Genomic DNA, 19,407 nt, shown 5'->3' on the forward strand with positions numbered 1-19,407 from the left:
CCGCTTCATACTTGGCGGAGAACGTTAATGGCAGACTGATCGACGAAAGCGGTGCGGATTAAACTTAAATGCCATGCGCAAGAAGTACATAACATGTGACTTTTACGTCACATGAATTGACCCCATTCCTATTTTTTCTCGCCTAAAATCAAGCAGCAACCTTGGTATTAATTCAATTAAATTTTCGCCTTTTGCGAGACAGTCGTTAAGGGAAAGAACGTCCTTCTGCTTACACGAATCCACAAAAGCTGGTCTTATGGATGTTGAAGAGTTCTCTTTGAATATTGGCCTGGGTGGAAGGTAATAGTTGTGCACACTTTTCTCCTCTTATGGTACTTCTTCGATTATTCCGCATTTAACCCATTCTTCGAACACTGCATTGTAAGCTTCTGTTTTATCTTTAAACACGAGTTTCTTTGTCGTGGAAATTAGTCTTTTTTTTTTTTCGCTACTTCTCTATTACAGGGTAATTTGTCTTTCTCATCAATCCAAGGTAAAGAGACTTCATATGTTTCCTCTGTCCTTTTTAGGGTCTTATGAAAATGATCCCATACTGCTTCTTGTAATTCGACATCACTTCTGTTTTCTTTGGAATCTGTAATTCCCAATGCCTCTAGTTTCCACATGTTTTCTATGTCGCTACTGTGAACCAACATGGACGTTATCAGGGAGGACATAGACACGTTACTTTCTGAAGTATAATAATTTATTCTACCCATAATTGTCCATTCGAACAAAGATTCCACAGCAACCAATCCGTTTTCTAATTTGTAACTTTTCCCGTCAACAATGCACCTGCGACGTCTGCTCCAATAAGGACTTTTATTTTCAAATCTTTTCTTCCAACATCAGAGACAGTGACACCTTTTTGTTTCATTTCTTCTATAAATGGTCGAGGCTGCAAACTGGTCACTGGTCCACAAATCTTCAAATGTTCCAAAAGCTTCAATCTTCTACAATAATTGCCATATAGGCTACTAAGAGACACTTTATAACATTTGTGGGTTTTTCTCTTTTGTTGTGGTTCCTCCAAAAAGATCATGAATCAAATATCTGTTCCATTTGAATGGCACCCAATTTCTTCAGCCGTTCCTTTTAATATATATGAACACTTTGACTCAGTGTCAATGAGTGCCCTTACCGTTTTCTGCCTTTTATTAAATTCGATATTCACTAATAAAGTTTAAAGATACACTTCATGTTGATAACTAAAACTGGTACTTGCTAAAGATACCTTTTGTGCATCCTCCTCCTTAATTTTATCATCATCTTTCTTCTTACATGTTTGTAAGTCTGGACACATTACAGCCCAATGTCTTCTTAAGCATATCAAGCATCGAACAGTTGACTTACATTGCTTCGCCCTATGTGCAATTTTTAGGTAGATGAAAAATCCATTTCTCTTCTTAATTTCATCATTTTTTGAGTTAACGTCATTTTTTGAGCCACAAAACAATTTTGGCTTTCATCTTGTTTCTCACAAAAAATGCAAGAGTTCTTTTCCCCATGATTAAAGGTTTTCTTATGGCCTGAGAATAATTCATTCGCAGTAGGCACGGGATCTTCATTTTGGAATATTTTATCCCTTCTAACTTCATTTTGTGCACCAAAATGAAATTTAAACTCAGCTTTTGACAGAGAAATTCTCTGCTCTCCCTCAACTTCATTTCTCAAAAATAACAATAATTGTTTTAATCTTTCGGAATAAGTATTTTCTTCTGTAATTGATGCCTGATTTCTCAGTCAAACTCTTAATAACTCCTCAGGAATACACGATTCAACGAGTGGAAATAACATAGCAGAGTATTTGTTGCTTGTCATTCCAATTAATTCCAACGAACGCAAATAGGATTCTAATTTGTCGTAAAGCTCGGACACACTGCACTTCTTCCTTTGCTCAGTTACATTTTTAATAATCAGACTTAAAAATTCTCGGATATAAAATTCCATTAAAAACTCTTCCCGTCCGAATCTATTTTTCAAGCTTTCTATTACTTTGTGATAATTTTCTGCGGGTGCCGGGAAGTTATTTACGATGCCACGTGGTCTAGTACCAGGTATGGTAGCTTAGATCAAGTAGTGAAATTTATCTTCGTTCTTAATTACTTTAGCGTCATGAATTCGTTGGAATTGCCCCCAATAGGCAACAAATCCTTAATGTCCCCACCGAATTGTTTTAATACTATTTCAGGCAGCTTGAGTTTTCTTTTGTGTAAGTTTGGAAACACACTGGCGACGGAATGTGCAATTTGGATGGAAAAGAACATTTCAACTTTAACTTTAATTAAATCTAATTTTTCTTTGTATTCTTCAACGCTTTCCGTCTCACTATTAAACTGCTCTTCAGAAGAATATTCTGAATCTGAAATTTGAATATCATAAGAACGAAGTTCTTCCGACAAACATTCTAAAGTTGTCAATTTTGATCTTACAAATTCTTCGTCCGGGTTTTCTTTATCTATTTCAAGTTTAATTCCATTACATATTCTCGTACAAGATGCTCTAATAGGTTTTCGACTCTGAACTAGTGCTTCCATTTCCATAAACTTAGACAAAACGCGAAAGCAAAATGTAATAAATTATCCGACCTTGAACACTCAAAGTATCCGTTACTAAAAGATAAATAAATTGTCTGACCTGTATTTTTCTTGTTTATTTTCATAAAATCACGTACCGAGGTCACCAAATTTTCAGAAACAAACTGTTTCCCTTTCGCCTAATAAAGCTTTTAAAAAGTAAAAATGATCAGACATCTAAATTGCGAGCAACTTCGTTCCTTTATTTTGCCAATGCCTTTATTTTGACAATGATTTTTACATGTTGCCAAATTTCAAAAATTGAAAGTACTACAAGAAAGTAAGACAATGTTTCAGGCCTGCTTTTACCAGTTCAATCTCTTTTAACACATTTAATGGCAATGCAACAATAAATTTAACCCATAGAAAAATAGTGAAAAAAAGTTCAAGTTCCCTAAGTCCTTCTACCTTAAACTTACAGAATAGTGTAGTAGAATAAGACTATTAGTGAAAAATAATTAAAATTTTTAATAAGCTAAACATTTTATTTTTATGCAGAAGCAAACATAGTATTCGCACACTATAAGTGAATACCATGAAGAAATGTGGTATAATAAAAATTAATAAAAATGCAGAGACAATAAGTAAGATTTTAATTCATTAATGGTTAGAAAATATTCAAACAATACTATTTGTTTGGATAGTATGAAATCAAATCAATTATACTTGTTCTTAAAAATGCACACACACAAAACACGGGTACATATATTTCAATAGCGGAACAAGAAATAAATTCACCCCATATAAAAAATATACAAATATATGCTTTTTTTTGTCTCAAGAATTAAATCTTTCTCCCTTATTTCCAGAAATAATTTTACAATTTAATATTATAAAAATGTTTTCATAATTTAAAATTTTTTTAAAAAAATTCAAAGGATCGGACACATTTAATTTGTTACAACTAGACTCTTATCAAGGCAAAAATTTTAAACATTGGCTTTTTACGTAAGTTTTATGCAGTGTTGTATGATACAACTGAAACACGATTACAAATTTCCACACAGATTTGTTACGTTTTGGAACTAAAAGGCAATTTCAATTTTTCTCAGAAATCGAAAAAAAAGAAAAACCTTTTCATCTCAGAAAGCGAAAATTTGACGCGATAAGCAACCGGTGTCCTAACACTGCTTTCGGGTGGCTAGGAATTAATTAAAATTCCTACTGGGCAGAAGGGGAAAGCAATATCTTTGCCCAATTTGTAACACTTAAAAGTAGTAATCAATGTAGGAAATAGAGAAATCCAGTTGTAAAAGAGTCACATTTCAGAGCAATGCATAAATATATTACGTTATCCAACCTTAAAAATTCGATTTAAAACATACGTTTTAGATTTAAAAAATGATAGTCTTTCAAAATATTTTTTAAGAATACAAAAAGCCTATAAAAGGAATATAAAATGAGTTAAGCTTAAAATAATCCATTCATCTAATAATTCTCTCGAATTGTATAGAAGAAATGAATGGCTTCTTTTACAACGATCTATGAAATCACACCCATAAAAGTTTGTACTTTGAATGAGAAATATTTACAGAATATCATTTTATAACTTATTTTCAAAATATATTTAAAAAAAAGAATATGAAACATCTTTGTCGTGGAAAATACGTGGAAAATAATGTACTTTTTTAAGAAAGGAAATTTTCATTTCATTTTATTAATATAAAATTGATCATTCTCTCGTTAATGTACCATGAAACCTCATGATAGACACATATAATTCATAGATAGAATACATATAATCAAAGTCAATCATGTCACGAGCAATTAAAAATGATCTGTATGGAATAGTGCATCATCAAATACGAATATCGGTCACTCCTGTAAAGTGGAGCGGTGACTTCGCACTTTCCAGTGAAGCCTCGCACTTTCCTGTGAAATCACCGCTCCGATAAATTTCAGTGATATGCAATTCAATGATACGATACGATTAATTCCAATAACCAGTCCGTTCACTTTTCAATCCAATCACAGATTTTTTTCGAGAGATTCCATTGGACAAATCGTATCGATTGTTACTTTCTATCGTGATCCAAAACCTGTAATCGAAATATCATCAGTAAGATCGTATGAAAGATTTGAATCACACCCCTCTTTGAAAAGTATTGATCACTTGTATTTGTGACTTTTTGATATTGGTTACGTAATAACCGCTCTTAAATATTCATCATCCCTAAACTGCTCTACTTGACTTTCCGATATTCGCATTTGAAATGCGTTGTACCATGACGATCATTTCTGATTGCCTGCGACATGACTCTCTAATGGCATATATTCTATTCACTCTGTAGGTGCCATCTTTTGGCAGAATATAGAACTAAAAATAAAATTTTAAAGAAATAACTTTTTTAAAAATTCATCTTTTCAGAAAATGGTTTATTCCAATAAATAAATTAAATCAATAGTTTCGAGAAAAATTTAAAATTCAAAAGTAAGCTGAAATAGATAAATTATTTCAATCATACGTTACTTAAAACAGTAAATTAAGTATTAATTACAATTAATAAATTTCATATTTAATAATAATTAACAAATTTTGATTAATAATATGATTGAAATAACTGATATTAGGAACGAATATTTAAAAATAACAACAGAAAAATTATTTGTTATTCAAAAACTCGCGGAATTTGCATCTCTAGTTGTAAATAGACATAGCGGGTCACATTTGCAAATCAGCCAATCACAAGTACGATGACATTACTCATATATGTATTGAGATAATTTCCGAAGATTGGTTTGTTCAATAAGAATTCAATTTTTCATCATTTACCTAATAATATTTTACATCCCCAGGGTTTCTTTTCTTTTAAATTTCAAGCAAAACACTTAGATTAATTTTTTACTTTTAAAATTGCCACGCATATATTAAACACATGCCGTTTGGTATATTAACTGTAACCGTAACCATCTGAAATTAAAAAGGCGGGAGCATCAGCTGTTCACTATTGTCAAAATAACGTTCAGCAAATTTTTAGTTTGTTAAACATGTTATATTAAATACTTAACTTAAATATTAAAAACTTTTTGAGAAATAAGCTAGCTTACATTGAAATTTAATCGGTATGAGCTATTTTTTTATTAACTAAAGAATTGTTCCATTACTATGACTTGAATTTTGTGTGTCGAAACTTTTTTATTTGAAAGCATGTCCTATTTTTATTTAGTGTTATTTCCTCATTTTAAGAATTAATTTATCATGCATTTCGTAGAATTAGTTACTTATTTTAATTTTTTTCATCTCTTATTTAGACACATTAATTAATTTTATACTAATTATGATGGCTGCATATTGCATGGGATTTTTTTTTTTTTTTTTTTTTTTTTTTGCAAGAAATTGTATATATATGATTTACATCTTATGTTTTATGAATAAACATATATATATATGAATGAATATGAATATGTATATATATTCATTTTATGAATATATATATATATATTTTATTTACAAGCAGAGATTTAAAAAGTAGCAATTTTGTCATATTTTACTTACTTCATATTTTCAATATCTATTCATATCCGGTGAAGGAATATCTACTACAGTTGAATTTATTTATATTTTTAGATACTTATTATTCTAATGTAATTAATTATTATAATTTCTAGAATATATACTTTTTGTTGTTTTTTTCCATTTTTTTTCCAGAAAATACACTTAAGAAATTCTATCAACTGTTCTATTTTTTAAAGTTAATCAGATCATAAGCAATTTTTATAGTAGTGTTTTGCACCCTCTTTTTTTCATACTATAATTATTTCTCTGTATAGATGTGGAGAGCATATAATCATAATAAGGGGGAAACAAGGTAGCCCTTGTATTATGACCATCTCAAGGATGGTCATGGTACAAAGCAGAATTTCCTTTGTATGTTATTTACTTCACATTCCCATTTCTAAATATTTAGGCATGCAACAATGCTTGCCTTCTTTTTATAATACTGGTCAGAAAACTTGCTAACCTGTTTAATCATTTGATTTTAAGGCACCTTACTTTTATAGTTATATTAAAACAAAGTTATTAATTACTGTTATTGATGTATTCTAAGAAAAATTGCATTTGGAACTTGCTCTTGTTTTAGGGTACAAATATGTAAAATTTCAAAAAAAAAAAAAAAAAAAAAATCTTGCTTTGTGAAATTTTTTTTTTGTTAAGGTTAATCATCAAACGATTTGTATCGCAACAATAAAGTTTTGTATTTTATTTCACCTGAATTCTTAATTTTGTGTGTCTTACAGTTAAAGAACATGAGAGGTAATAAATCCCCTTTCCCTTAATATATAAATTTTGTTTTGGTAAATTCTAGATCATGAATAAAGAGAAATTTTTTTCTATGTAAGTATGAACTCTTTTTTAAAAATGCTATTATTTCAAATAATGTTAAATTGTTACTTCTGTTCTTTGCTTTTTACATTCTTTAAAATCATATTGCATTTTAACTAGTACATGAGTATCCTCGTATGTTGAATATACATACCGGGATATAAATTTTTTTTCCAGATTTGAATGGCAACCCGGTTTATAACAGGATGTGTATCATTATTAACAGTTCTTAAAAGTGCTTATTTTTTATTCAAGTACTTATATTTTCTTTCTGTTGGGTGAGGGAATCCCTTATGCTAGATTTACCTGATTACAGACTGTTTTTCTTTGCTATGCCGGATCTTTCTGCGAATCTGGACGTTAGTGGGAAAGGTTTTATCTCAAGTTAGAGAAATACTGATTGAATAAGGAACATATATCCCTTTCATTTTTTAGGCTCCCCATCATTTGCTTGTTTAGACAGGGAGAAAAATCCTTTCCTCTCAGAGATGAATTTATGTATTCACGTAAAAGCTCTAGTTTTGATTTTTAACAGTGAATCGGTTTTTCTCTACACATCATTACTTGTTTGTAGAATATTTGTTACTGGTATGTAAGTATAAGAGAAAAAGAAATTTAATCGCCAGAAAATGGAAACTTTCTCTTTCGTCCAATCTTCCTGGTTCAAATCTCCGTATAAAACATTTCTGTAAATGTCTGTGAATGCTAAAACACAAAAAAACTTTGAGATGAATTTTCTTTCTTTGAAACGCCAAATTTGCAGATTTCTATCAAGTTTTGAAAGAAATCCATTTCCATTGTTTATTTATTTATATTTGATTATCCAAGTACAGGTGAATACAACTTCAAAGCACTAACAACACTGGTAATATTTAGCGCACAATTTTAGCATCTAGTTGAACATTTATCAGTCATTCTGCTCACATGCATGTTAATATCATAACTGAGAAACACAATACTTTAGATAAATGAAATTTGGTAAGTAATCCTGTTTTTAAAAATTGTAGTGCTAATGTAAATTTTGAGTTCCATTGGCCGATGAAAATGTTGTGAAGCATATTTGTTGCTCTCCCCCACCCCTTTTTGTTTTTTTTTTAATCCTATACTAGACCTCAGAAAATAAAATATGTTTGTACGACTTTCATAGCCCTGCCTAAAGTTCCTACTTTTTATGATGAAAGGAGAGGTAATGATATCTTTCTTAGAAAGTATGCAAGGAAGTATTAGACATTTTCAGCTGGTTTATATGTGCTGCAGAGTGTATTAAACCTTTTTTTTAAATGTGTGAGTGATTTCCCACCCAGAATGAAATTGGCTTTTTATGCATGTCATATTTATAAATTAATAAAACTGTTATTGTATACTTTAAAAGAAAGTTTAAGAAGAAAATTTATTTTTATTGTCCTAACCAAATATTATGGAGCATATTTGCTGCACCCTCTTTTTTTTTTAATACTATACTAGACTTCTGAAAATAAAATATGTTTGTACTCTTGACTTTCATAGCCTTGCCGAAGGTTTTTACTTTTTATGCTGGAAGGAGAGGTGATAATATATTTTTTAGAGTGTATGTAATGAAGAATTGGACGTTTTCAACTGGTTTATATGTGTTGCAGAGCATATTAAATCAATTTTTCAAATGTGTCTGAGTGATTACAAACCTAGAATGATCCTGGCTTTATCTGGCCTAAGAAGCAGAAGGTCCTTATATTTATAAATTAATGTATTCTTTAAAGGAAAGTTTTATGTGTTAAAAATTTTTTCAATAAATTGCTAATGTCAGTGTAATTTTTGAATTACCGCAGAATAGAAAAGATAATACAGGAATAAGAGGGAACAAATTATTGTAAGTCTTACATTTCACAAAAGAAATATCCAGTAATTATATGCTTTTCTAGCATGATTGTCATTAGCTTATTTAAAAATGCCTTGGAATACAAAATGAATTCATCTCCAGTAAATTTTGCATTGCTAAGAAATTAGGTTTTACAGAGAACAAGTAAGGGTGAAAAAAAGAAAGCCAGTTTCTGTATTGCACTTTCATCAGAAAGGAATTTTAGAAAAATCCAGACTTCATAAAGTTCATTGATTTCTTGGTCAAATTTTCTTTACACAGTTTTGATTTTAATGTCTGGAAAATGAAAATGAACTAGCTATTTTTATCCTTTAATTGAATGATCTTAAATAATAATAATAAAACTATAGTGTTATAAAAATTAGTTTCATTCTTTCTCATGAAAAATCATCTTTTGAATGAGAATGCAGCATTAATAAAAGTATTGATTTGGAAAATTTGAATGAAAAATATTTCGCAACAATTAGTCTTATGACTACATAAAGCAGTCTGGCAGAATCCAATCAGTAGTCATTAATAAAAAAGTGGAGAATTTTAGAAATTCAGCCCATTTAAAATATTGCCTATTTTTGTGGATGGTAAAAGAAGTATTCAGTGGCATATAGTTAGAATCTGATTTCTTGATCTCTTTATGATGAAAGAAATTTCTCTTATAAAAGGAAAATGCTGAAATTGAATATAAAACCATTTCACTTGTTTGGCAAGCTAGAAAATTTTTACTACTAATAAATTTAAATGAGTTGGATTTTTTTTTTTTTTTTTTTAGAAAATTGACTTTCATAAAATGTACTTGAATTTTATATTCTAGTTTTGTTTACTGATGTTCTTAACCTTTTTTGAGGAATTGCTTTTAAGAAGTATCAAATAAGATAATTTTATTTTTATTTTAAGCTTTTTCACTGAATTTCTTCATTAACCAAACTAAATTGCTTCATTTATTAATTTGCTTCCTGTGTTAATGGATGGGAAAATTCATAAATGTATGAAAATGTACCTAATAACGTTTAGCTTTTAATAAATACATACCGAACTGAATTACCCATTTTGCTCATTATATTTTTCAGTTGTTTTGAACTTGTAATTTCTTTTCAATATTAATAGGACTATTGGTGTAATCAGTATATTTAGGTATGAACAATTAAAGAACATTGCTGAACTTACTATAATTTTTTTAATGATTTTCTACTCTTAAATTTGAAGAAAATGGAACGGACCTTGAACAAAACGTATATAAACACTACATTGTTTGATTAAATGAATGTGTTAAAATTTGAAGTAATAAAAGTTGTTTTATTTTTTAGAAATTAATATAGTACAAAATGTACTATAAATATGGAAATAAAAATGTTATTTGAGGGATGGTCATCAAATCCAAAGAGGGGTTGAATTAATTTTTACTAGTATTGTAATTTTAAAACTTTTTGAAAAGGTGATATCTGCTATTGTATTTTTAATCTTTGAAATATTTGCCTTAGTTATTTGTACAAATTTTGTGTATTGGTGATATTTTTTTAATCTGTGATGTAAGTCTTCTTTCTGTGTTTTATTACAATTTCTGTACTTACAATATTTGTTCATCTTTTTAATTGATAAATACTGAAGTAAAAGGAATAGCTATATTTAAACATGAATTGCTAGTAACTTTTTTTTGTTCATTCTTGATTTGTTTATATTACATGCAGTAATATTTCTATTTGTCCAATCACAGTGTTTTGCTTGAATTTTTCCCCCCCCTCTTTGCTGTTTTTATGTTTTACCAAACCTTTCAGTGATACAATAATGGGAAAATATAAAAGGTTTGGAACTAAATAAGAGTTTCATTATGAATTCTTTTTAAATAAAAATGAAAAAGAAAAAATACTCCATTCATATTAAATAAATTAATAGGAATTTTTCTTACAATTTTTTATATTTGTATTGCTTAAATGTATTATCAGGTTCATGAAATTGTTCTCCGTGGTTTATTTTTAGTTTAGAATATTATCAAACTTTTCTTGTTGAATTTAGTTTCTGTAATATTTTTCATTAATCTTTTGCATCTGAATTTATATGATTCATGACATCATAAACTGAATTTTAATTTTTCAGAATCATTTCTTTGATTAAGAAATTCTTCATTCAGACATTTTTTCATTTCTTTCTTTTTTCTCATATCAAAATATTTAATTTCTGTCAGAATAATGGCTAGCTAATTTTTGCTTTAAAGGATCTGCATTGCTGTGAAAATGACAGTAGAGAGAGTAGCTGAAGTATTCAGAGTGCAAAATGAAAGCAAGCTTTAAAAATTGCATAATTTTTCTTTTGCTGTTGTTTTAGAGTTCTTGCATTTCAGAGTTTACTGATACATAACTATTTATCTATGTACGTATTAAGCTATAATTGAATTTTATAAGTTTAAATTATCAAAATAAATAGTTTTCAGTATTTACGTGTTGTTGCCTCCTGTTACTGCAAATATATCAAACTGAATTCGTCTATATTTTATTATGTCACAATTTCTATAAATTCTGGCCTTTTATAAAATAAAATGCCTAGTAAATATTTTCATTTAACTGAATTTATAGTGTCTAAAAAATCCTTCAAAACAATAAGCTTTTTAAAAGTATATCATTTTTAATAGTTGCTTTATTAATAGTTTTTCATAAACATTGAAAATTTCTATATACTGAACAAATTTCTCTTTCCAGGGAAGTCTATTGCCTTGAAAAGAAACTTAAGGAATAGAAGATATAGACTGATATTTACAAAAGGTAAACTGATTTTTCATTTGGCATACTTTCAGTGAATAGGACTGAGCCTAGTTTTTGTTTTAATATAAGTTAAAACTTATATGAAGCATTTTTTTTTTTTTTTCAATTTAGACTGTCTGTCTAGTAAAAAAAGGAGGGAGGGTGTTATTTTGCAACTGTATAATCTACATGTACAGTTAAAATTATAATAGGTAGATGTGGAATACATCTCAATTTTTTTTATGTACTTAGTTTGATTTTATTTAATTGAAGTTTATATTTTATTCTAAAAGGAATAAGTATAATTTATAGGATGGCTGATTACAAATTTATGGCTTCTTGTTCGAATTTGCTCACATGAATACCAGATTCTCTATCTATTTCAATTTTAACATGAATAAATTTACACATGCAAAAGTTCTGTTTATAAAGTATGTTTAGAAGAAGAATGACTTGTCATTTCCTTAAACTGGAAGTATGCATTAAACCTATTCACTTAATCATGTAAAAAATTACTGACTTCCCTTGTTTCGTTTGTTTAATCATAGATTTAAAGACAGCAGGCTTCTAACTGAAGATGGCTGCCAAAAAAGATTGGAATATTGGAGATCTGGTTTGGGCCAAGATGAAGGGTTTTCCTTTATGGCCAGCCAAGATAGTAGAACCTCCTACAGATAGAAAATCTACTCCTAAAAAGGCACATCATTATGTATTCTTTTTTGGAAGTCTAAATTATGCATGGATACACGATGAAAATATTGTCCGTCATTCTGAAGAAATGATACAGTTTACTTCCAGTAAGAAAAAATCAACCCTTTTAAAATTAGCAATAAAACAAATCATTGAAGAAGCACCCAAACAAGCTAAATCACTAGTCAAAGAAAATAAATATACTGAGAAGTCTTCTGAAGTATTGACAAGTGGTATTGAAAAGGAAATTGCTAAAGTACAAAGAAAGAAAGTGAAAACTGAAAGACAAGAACAATTCATTGAAGAAGCACCCACACAAGCTAAATCACTTGTCAAAGAAAATGAATCTCCTGAAGTATTGACAAGTGGTATTGAAAAGAAAATGGCTAAAGTACAAAGAAAGAAAGTGAAAACTGAAAGCCAGGAAGTTTGCAAGAGGATTTTACCTAAACGACATTGTAAGGATAAATCAGAATATGAAAGAACATCTCCTCCTCAGAAGTTAACTAAAAGCCTTACTGAAGATTTCTCTGAATTAATTAATAATACATCTCCTAATTTAAGCTATAAGCATACAGCTGTTATCAGACCATTAGATGAGTATCCTTCTTCAGGAATTACCAGCAGTGAATTTCAACCATTTCCTACTTTTGATTTACATGAACCCAATGAAGCCATAAAAGCAAAAAATGTCATACCATCGCATAAGAAGATAGGATTTATTGGTCTCGGAATGATGGGTCAAAGGCTTGTTAAAAATCTGCTTACTTCCAATCACAAGGTCACAGTTTGGAATCGAACCCCTGAGAAATGTGTAGAGTTTGCTAAAGTTGGAGCTGAGCTTGCACAGACTCCAAGTGATGTAGTTGAAAGTTGTGACATAATTTTTTGCTGTGTTTCTGGTCCTGAGGCCTCAAAAAGCGTGGTTTTTGGAAAATGTGGCATTCTGTCAGGTCTTGAAAAGTCGCCACCTGGATCAAAACGTTATGTTGAAATGACTACATTGGATCCAACTACTTCAATAAACATTGGAGAAGCTATAAACATTGCAGGTGGAAGATATCTTGAAGCTCCATTTAGTGGATCTAGAGAAAGCGTAGAAGATGGAAGTCTGTTAATTTTGTGTGCAGGCGAAAAGAAAGTTTTTTACTCTTCTTACAGTTGCTTAGCTACCTTTTCAAAAAATATATATAATCTTGGCAATGATGTTGGCACAGCTTCTAAGATGAATCTGATTCTTAGTACATTCTTGGGAGTATCATATGTTGCCTTGGCAGAAGCCATGGCACTTGTTGAGCATTGCAATCTTTCTCAGGTCGACTTTGTGGCAATTATGCGACTTCGACAAATATGTTCACCCCTTCTTAAAGAAAAAGGAGAAGCCATAATATCACGTAACTTTAAAACTAATAATTCTCTTAAGTATCAACAAAGAGATATAACTTTGGCTCTTACACTGGATAATGACTGTGGTCAGCCAATCTCAGTCACAACAGCAGCAAATGAAGTGTTCCAACGTGCTAAACTTCGAAATTATTCTGACCATGATGTATCTGCTGTTTACATGGGAACTAAGTATTAGTGTCAGTTCATTGTTTTGCTATACTATGTTATATGCCTGAAGGAAAATTATGTTTTTTTATCCCAATTCATTGTAAAATGTTATAAAAGATTTCATAATCCATTAAAGATATCATTCATACAATTTTATTTTCCATTTAGTTGTGTCTTTTTATTATTTAGTCTTAAGCTTTTATATTTTCATTTTATCATCATTGTTCATTTTATATTCTGAAACCAGAACAGCTTAATTATTAAATATATTGAATAATAATAATAATAAAGCACCTTATTTCTTAAAGTTTGATTTTTAATGTTTATCGAATTTTGATTAAGAATTTACGTACATGGTTTGCAAAATTAGTCCATGCATTGTTCTGAGCTGAAGAAAAGATATTTAATTCTCAGTAATAAATTATCTTATTGTATATATATGAACCCACCCCCTTCTGATGCAGGTACAGAAAGAATAAAATTGTAAAGTACAGAAAATCAATATTCTTAATACTTAGTAAATCAAAACTAAATATATTTTTAAAATATTAGTTCAATCTGTTGACCTAAATGCAAAGTCAATCAAATTATTTAGATATCAATGATATAAAGTCCAATTTGATATTGGTGTAAATCATTTATGATCCTTGGTATGAAATAAAATATAACAAGTAGTCAAATCCATTAAAAGAGAGAAGAATTTTTTTCTAAATATTTAACAAAAATGAAATAAAACGCATGAATAATTTGAAGTGAAATTTTGCCTCCAAATAATGAAATGTTGACTCATCTGTGCTGTAATTAAGATGAAATCAAAATAATTTACACATAAATTCTTAGATTTTAGGCAACTACTAAAAAACAGTTGTTTGAATACAGTAAAAGTATGTTATTTATATCAATAATTAGAAAACGAAAATTTGTGTTGAACATCAGTTTCTATTCCAAGATCAAATGAATATGTAAACTACAAGGTGAGAAAACTTTATATTGCAATTGAATAAAGCTGAATTTTGAAAGCAGAAATTAAAAACTGAATGAAGTTTTTCACCATATGAACAATAAATGAGGTCATCCAGGATGTGCGAAATAGTAATTATGCAAGTTAGTTTTGTAATATTGTATTATTTAAAATGTAGCAAAAAAACAAGCTTATTGTGCAAAAGAAATCAAATATTTATTGAATCAAAATTATATTTGTTTTTATAATATTAGTTCAATTTGTTGGCCTAGGAGCAAAATCAATCAAATTATTAAGCTCCCAATGATATGAATTCCATTTTCATATTCTTGTAAATTATTTATTATCCTTGGTATCTAATTACAAGTAATAACAGAAAATCAAATATATAAATGGAGTATATTTTTAGTAGACAAATATACAAACCTTAACTTTTATGGAAAATATTTTCCTCAGTCTGAAACTACCCAGAATTTTCATTCTATAAACAAAACGAAATCATAATCATTTGCAAATGATTTCTTAAATATTTATACAAATATTTATTACTTTTTTGAATAAAATTTCTGTATGTAATTTAAATCAATAATTGGAAAACGAAAATGTGTGTTGAACATGAATTTTTATTCCAAGATCAAATGATTATGTAATCTGCATAGAGAAATTTTATATTGCAACGGAATGAAGTTGAATTTTAGTGGAATTAAAAACTAAACGTGATTTGACACCAAATTGACAATTAACGGGACATTCACTGAAAATGTGTTATATATTAATTAAGTAAATTATCTTTGATATGTGGTATCTGTCGAAATGTACCAAAGAAACAAGCTTTTTGTGCAAAAAAATTAATTATTTCGAATTCTTAGTAATCTAATTACAAGTAATAACAGAAAATCAAATACATAAATGGAGTATATTTTTTAACAGATTTTAAAACTAATATTTTAAAACAGATATTTAAAATATTAGACCAATCTGCTGAACTAGGAGTAAAATCAATCAGATTGTTTAAGTTATCAGTGGCATAAAGTCCAATTTAATATTCATGTAAATCATTTATGATACTTGGTATCATATAAAATATGACAAATTATCAACTCCATTAAAATAAGAGAGCAATTCATTCTAAGCATTTAACAAAAGAAAATAAAAGCAAACACCTATGAAATTAAAAAAAAAAATTGCGCCAAATAATAAAAATTAGACTCATGCTATAAATAAAATGAAATGATAGTAGTTTGCAAATAATTTCTTAAATATTCACACAATTATTAAACAGTTGTGTAAATATAATGCAGAATGTAATTTTTTGTCTATAATTGAAAAATGAAAATGTGTATTGAACATGAGTTTTTGTTTTAAGTTCAAATGAATATGTAATCTATGTAGAGAAATATATTTTTGTCGCAATAGAATAAAGCTGAATTTTAGTTAAATTAAAAACCAGGCACGATGTGACACCAAATGAACAATAAATAAAAGATTTAGTTGTGATTTGTGATATGATAATTAAGTATATTTTGTGGTTCGCCAAAATGTAACAAAGAAACAGGATTATAGTGCAAAAAAAGAAATATTCCTAATCAAAACTAAAGAGATTTTTATAGGAAACCTCTCGTCTTTTAGCTTCTTCTAGAGAAGTACTGAAATTCAACTTAGTTCAATGCCGATATTCTTCTGAATCTTAATGGTGTTCGGATAGAATTTTTATGTATTTTCCTATACATCTGATCTTGCATTATGGAAGAAGAATTATACTATTTTTTACGCATACGCATTTAATTTTTTTTACCCCTGAAAAATAAAAGTCAAGATTACGTGGCTAAAGATGGATAGCAAAGACATCATTGAGCTTTCGGAAGAATATAGAAAGAACTCAGGAAAAACTTATGGAAGTCTATTGTGTACCGCAGCAAGAAGTTGCAGTGGAGATTTGATCTGGAAAGAAGAAAATAATAGCTTCAACAAAGCAGAAGCCTTCCAGTGAAATAAGACAGATGCTAAAAGCTACTGTCTTATCACCTTGATAACGTAGTAGCTATACACACTCCTAATTAATTTGCGAATAATGCTGTGCTTCATATTCGCCAAATTTCAAAGCGTATCCTATGACAAATGTCTTTAGACAATTTTCTTGTAAAAAAAAAGCATGCATTAAAAATAGTAATTTGTATTATACTATTTTTTTTCTCTGGAATTAAACAGATTGTCCTATTTTAGATAGTTTTCTCTAGATGATAGGTTTTTTTTTTTTTTTTTTTTTTTTTTTTTTTTCGCTCGCTACGAGGATGTAGTTTTTTTTCGAGTAAGATTCTGAAAGGAATTACGCTTATTACGCAAGGTAGCACTGTACATGTTTCTTTAAATGTATAAGAAATATTACACGAAGTATTTGATCAAATAAGTGATTCGATTATGATTTAAGACAATGAAGGAAAAAAAGAGACAAGTTAATTAACAAATTCGGACTCTGCTTCTTGAAGTGAATGTTAATTTTCACTTTAAAAAGCAATGTCCGGAATTTTTAATAGTCTTAATTTTTTTTTTTTTTTTTTTGCTGCTGTTGTTGTTCTTTGTCTTAAATTATTTTTCGCCACCTTGCCTTTGTGAAAGTTATTCATCATGATCCATTGCAGAATTAGAGCAAAGACACATACGTCTCTTAGCAGCAATAGAGCAGCGTAAAATAGAAGCAAACATTCTGATGAGAAAATAGATCAACATTGACTAAGTATAAAATGCTTTTTACGCATTTTAAACGAATTCGCAATGAAGACCGATGTAATGTAAATATTGTATTATTACCATTAAGGTATCAAATATTAGAGAAATTTCAATGGTAATTTGCAAGATATAAAAAATTAAACAATAATTTTACTAAACAATTTTGCGCAAAATATAGAAACAAATTTCAATATTTTTTATTTATTACTTTATCTTGCGATCAGAAAGCAGATTTCTTATGATTTTAGAAAAAAAAAATTATCATTTACAGGCAGGAATATATTACATTCTACACACTTTGAATGCTGTCTTGACTCAACTTCCCTGAAAGCATTCATTTCATGCCTTCCTCGTAAAGAGACATATATTTCAAATAGTGCCGCACACTTGTGCCGTCATCCATGAACTGAAAATAAAGCCTTGTGAAACTGGACTACAAGGCTCCAGTGGATCTCAAAGTATTTATATTAATGCTGTACGCCATGAGAAAAATGAGGAGATTTAAGAGTCCCCTCAATAAATAAAGGGTTAATATAAAAATGTCTTATGTGAGTTGCATTCAGCAACATATGCAGACAAAGAATCCGCTAAATATTTAATTTCCTTCCTCTAAACAGAGCATTTTAAAATAACTCTTTACTTTTAACTTCAATAATTTTAATCTTTAAGTCTCTTTAAAGCTGAAATTGCGTAATACGATTAAGCAGTCTCGGCAGCTCGGATCCATTTGTAAAAAAATTGTAAAAAGCGATAAATTGTAAAAAGCGATAAAAAAAGCTTAAATACCGTAATTCGCTATAATTTTTATATTTTTCATCCAGGCTGATTCATTTACATTGGAATCATTAATATGAGTGTATTTCGTGCATAGTAAAAGTTAGGTCGAATAATTAGTAATTAGTAATAATGTAAGCAATTTATGTAATAAGATGTAACTTTTTTTGAAAATTAAATTTAGTTTTTATGAAGTATTTACTTATTTAGAAGAAAGAATAATCCAGGACAAAAAATCGTAATTCAGGAATATCCCGCATATCTGTGACATTTGGTTAGTTCATCGCAATGCCATGCTACTAGTGTAAATTTAAAACGAAGTGCATTTATTTTTTACTCCAAGAAATTGTTTAGTCTCTTTCTATCCAAAAGATGTGGTTTGAAATAGCTGTTTCAGTAAAATTGTGAGAAAAAGTGTTAAAACATGATTTATTTACATAAAATTTTATTCAGAAATATTGGGCTGTTTCAGATAGCTCCAATTTAATTCAGCTCTGGCAGAATTAACTACTTTTTGTTCAGAACAGAATCCTTTTAATAATTGACAAAAGAAATCGTTATTTTCTAGTAACTTTTCATTGCACAAGTAGTTTGTAATTTCATTCCTTTGTATGTCAAAATTCCAGCTAACTTTCAATGAAGTTTCTGAGCGGTTTTCATTCTTTTGAGAGTGAATATTGTAGCTGACACGCAAAAAATTTCAAAGAGTTTTTATTTCGTTCAACCTTGGCAGAAAGTTAACAGGGTTGTTTTTTTTTTGTTGTTGTTGTTATATTAACAATTTTTATATAACATTAAAACAGTTGCAGTTTTTTTTGTTGTTGTTGATTAAAAGGATTCAGAAAAGAATATTTTTCTCAAAACAGCAAAAGATATCATTAATTTTTTATTTTCACTGTACAAGCGATTTGTAATTTCATTCATTTATTGATGAATATTTCAGCTAATACTCAAAAAAATTCTGAGTTTATCTCCTAGATATTATCATCATTTCTAAGCCTCACGCTTCTATAATTGAAACCACTCATTCAGAAGCTGTTATGGTGGGTTTTTCTATAGCTAATTACATTGAATTTCTTTTTATTTCAAATGTCATTCATTATTCATATAATATAATACAAAACAGAACTAAGAAATGCGAAAAACATTTTGAAGTATTAAAATTCCGAAAATTCTTTTATTTTATTCTTTTATAAAAATATTCGGATGTATTTTGA

The 19,407-nt window shown here is 28.8% G+C and overlaps 1 protein-coding gene across 1 annotated transcript; it reads left to right on the forward strand.

Moving 5' to 3' along the window:
- The first annotated feature begins 5,500 nt into the window (after nucleotides 1-5,500).
- LOC129960494 (cytokine-like nuclear factor N-PAC) lies at nucleotides 5,501-13,884 on the forward strand. The gene is made up of 3 exons (XM_056073964.1): nucleotides 5,501-5,639; nucleotides 11,443-11,505; nucleotides 12,033-13,884. Exon 3 carries the CDS (start codon nucleotides 12,062-12,064, stop codon nucleotides 13,754-13,756), a length of 1,695 nt encoding a protein of 564 aa, XP_055929939.1. The 5' UTR covers nucleotides 5,501-5,639; nucleotides 11,443-11,505; nucleotides 12,033-12,061; the 3' UTR covers nucleotides 13,757-13,884.
- The last annotated feature ends 5,523 nt before the right edge of the window (nucleotides 13,885-19,407 follow it).

This window comes from Argiope bruennichi, chromosome X2, assembly GCF_947563725.1.
Source record: "Argiope bruennichi chromosome X2, qqArgBrue1.1, whole genome shotgun sequence".
Classification (NCBI taxonomy): Eukaryota; Metazoa; Arthropoda; class Arachnida; order Araneae; family Araneidae; genus Argiope; species Argiope bruennichi.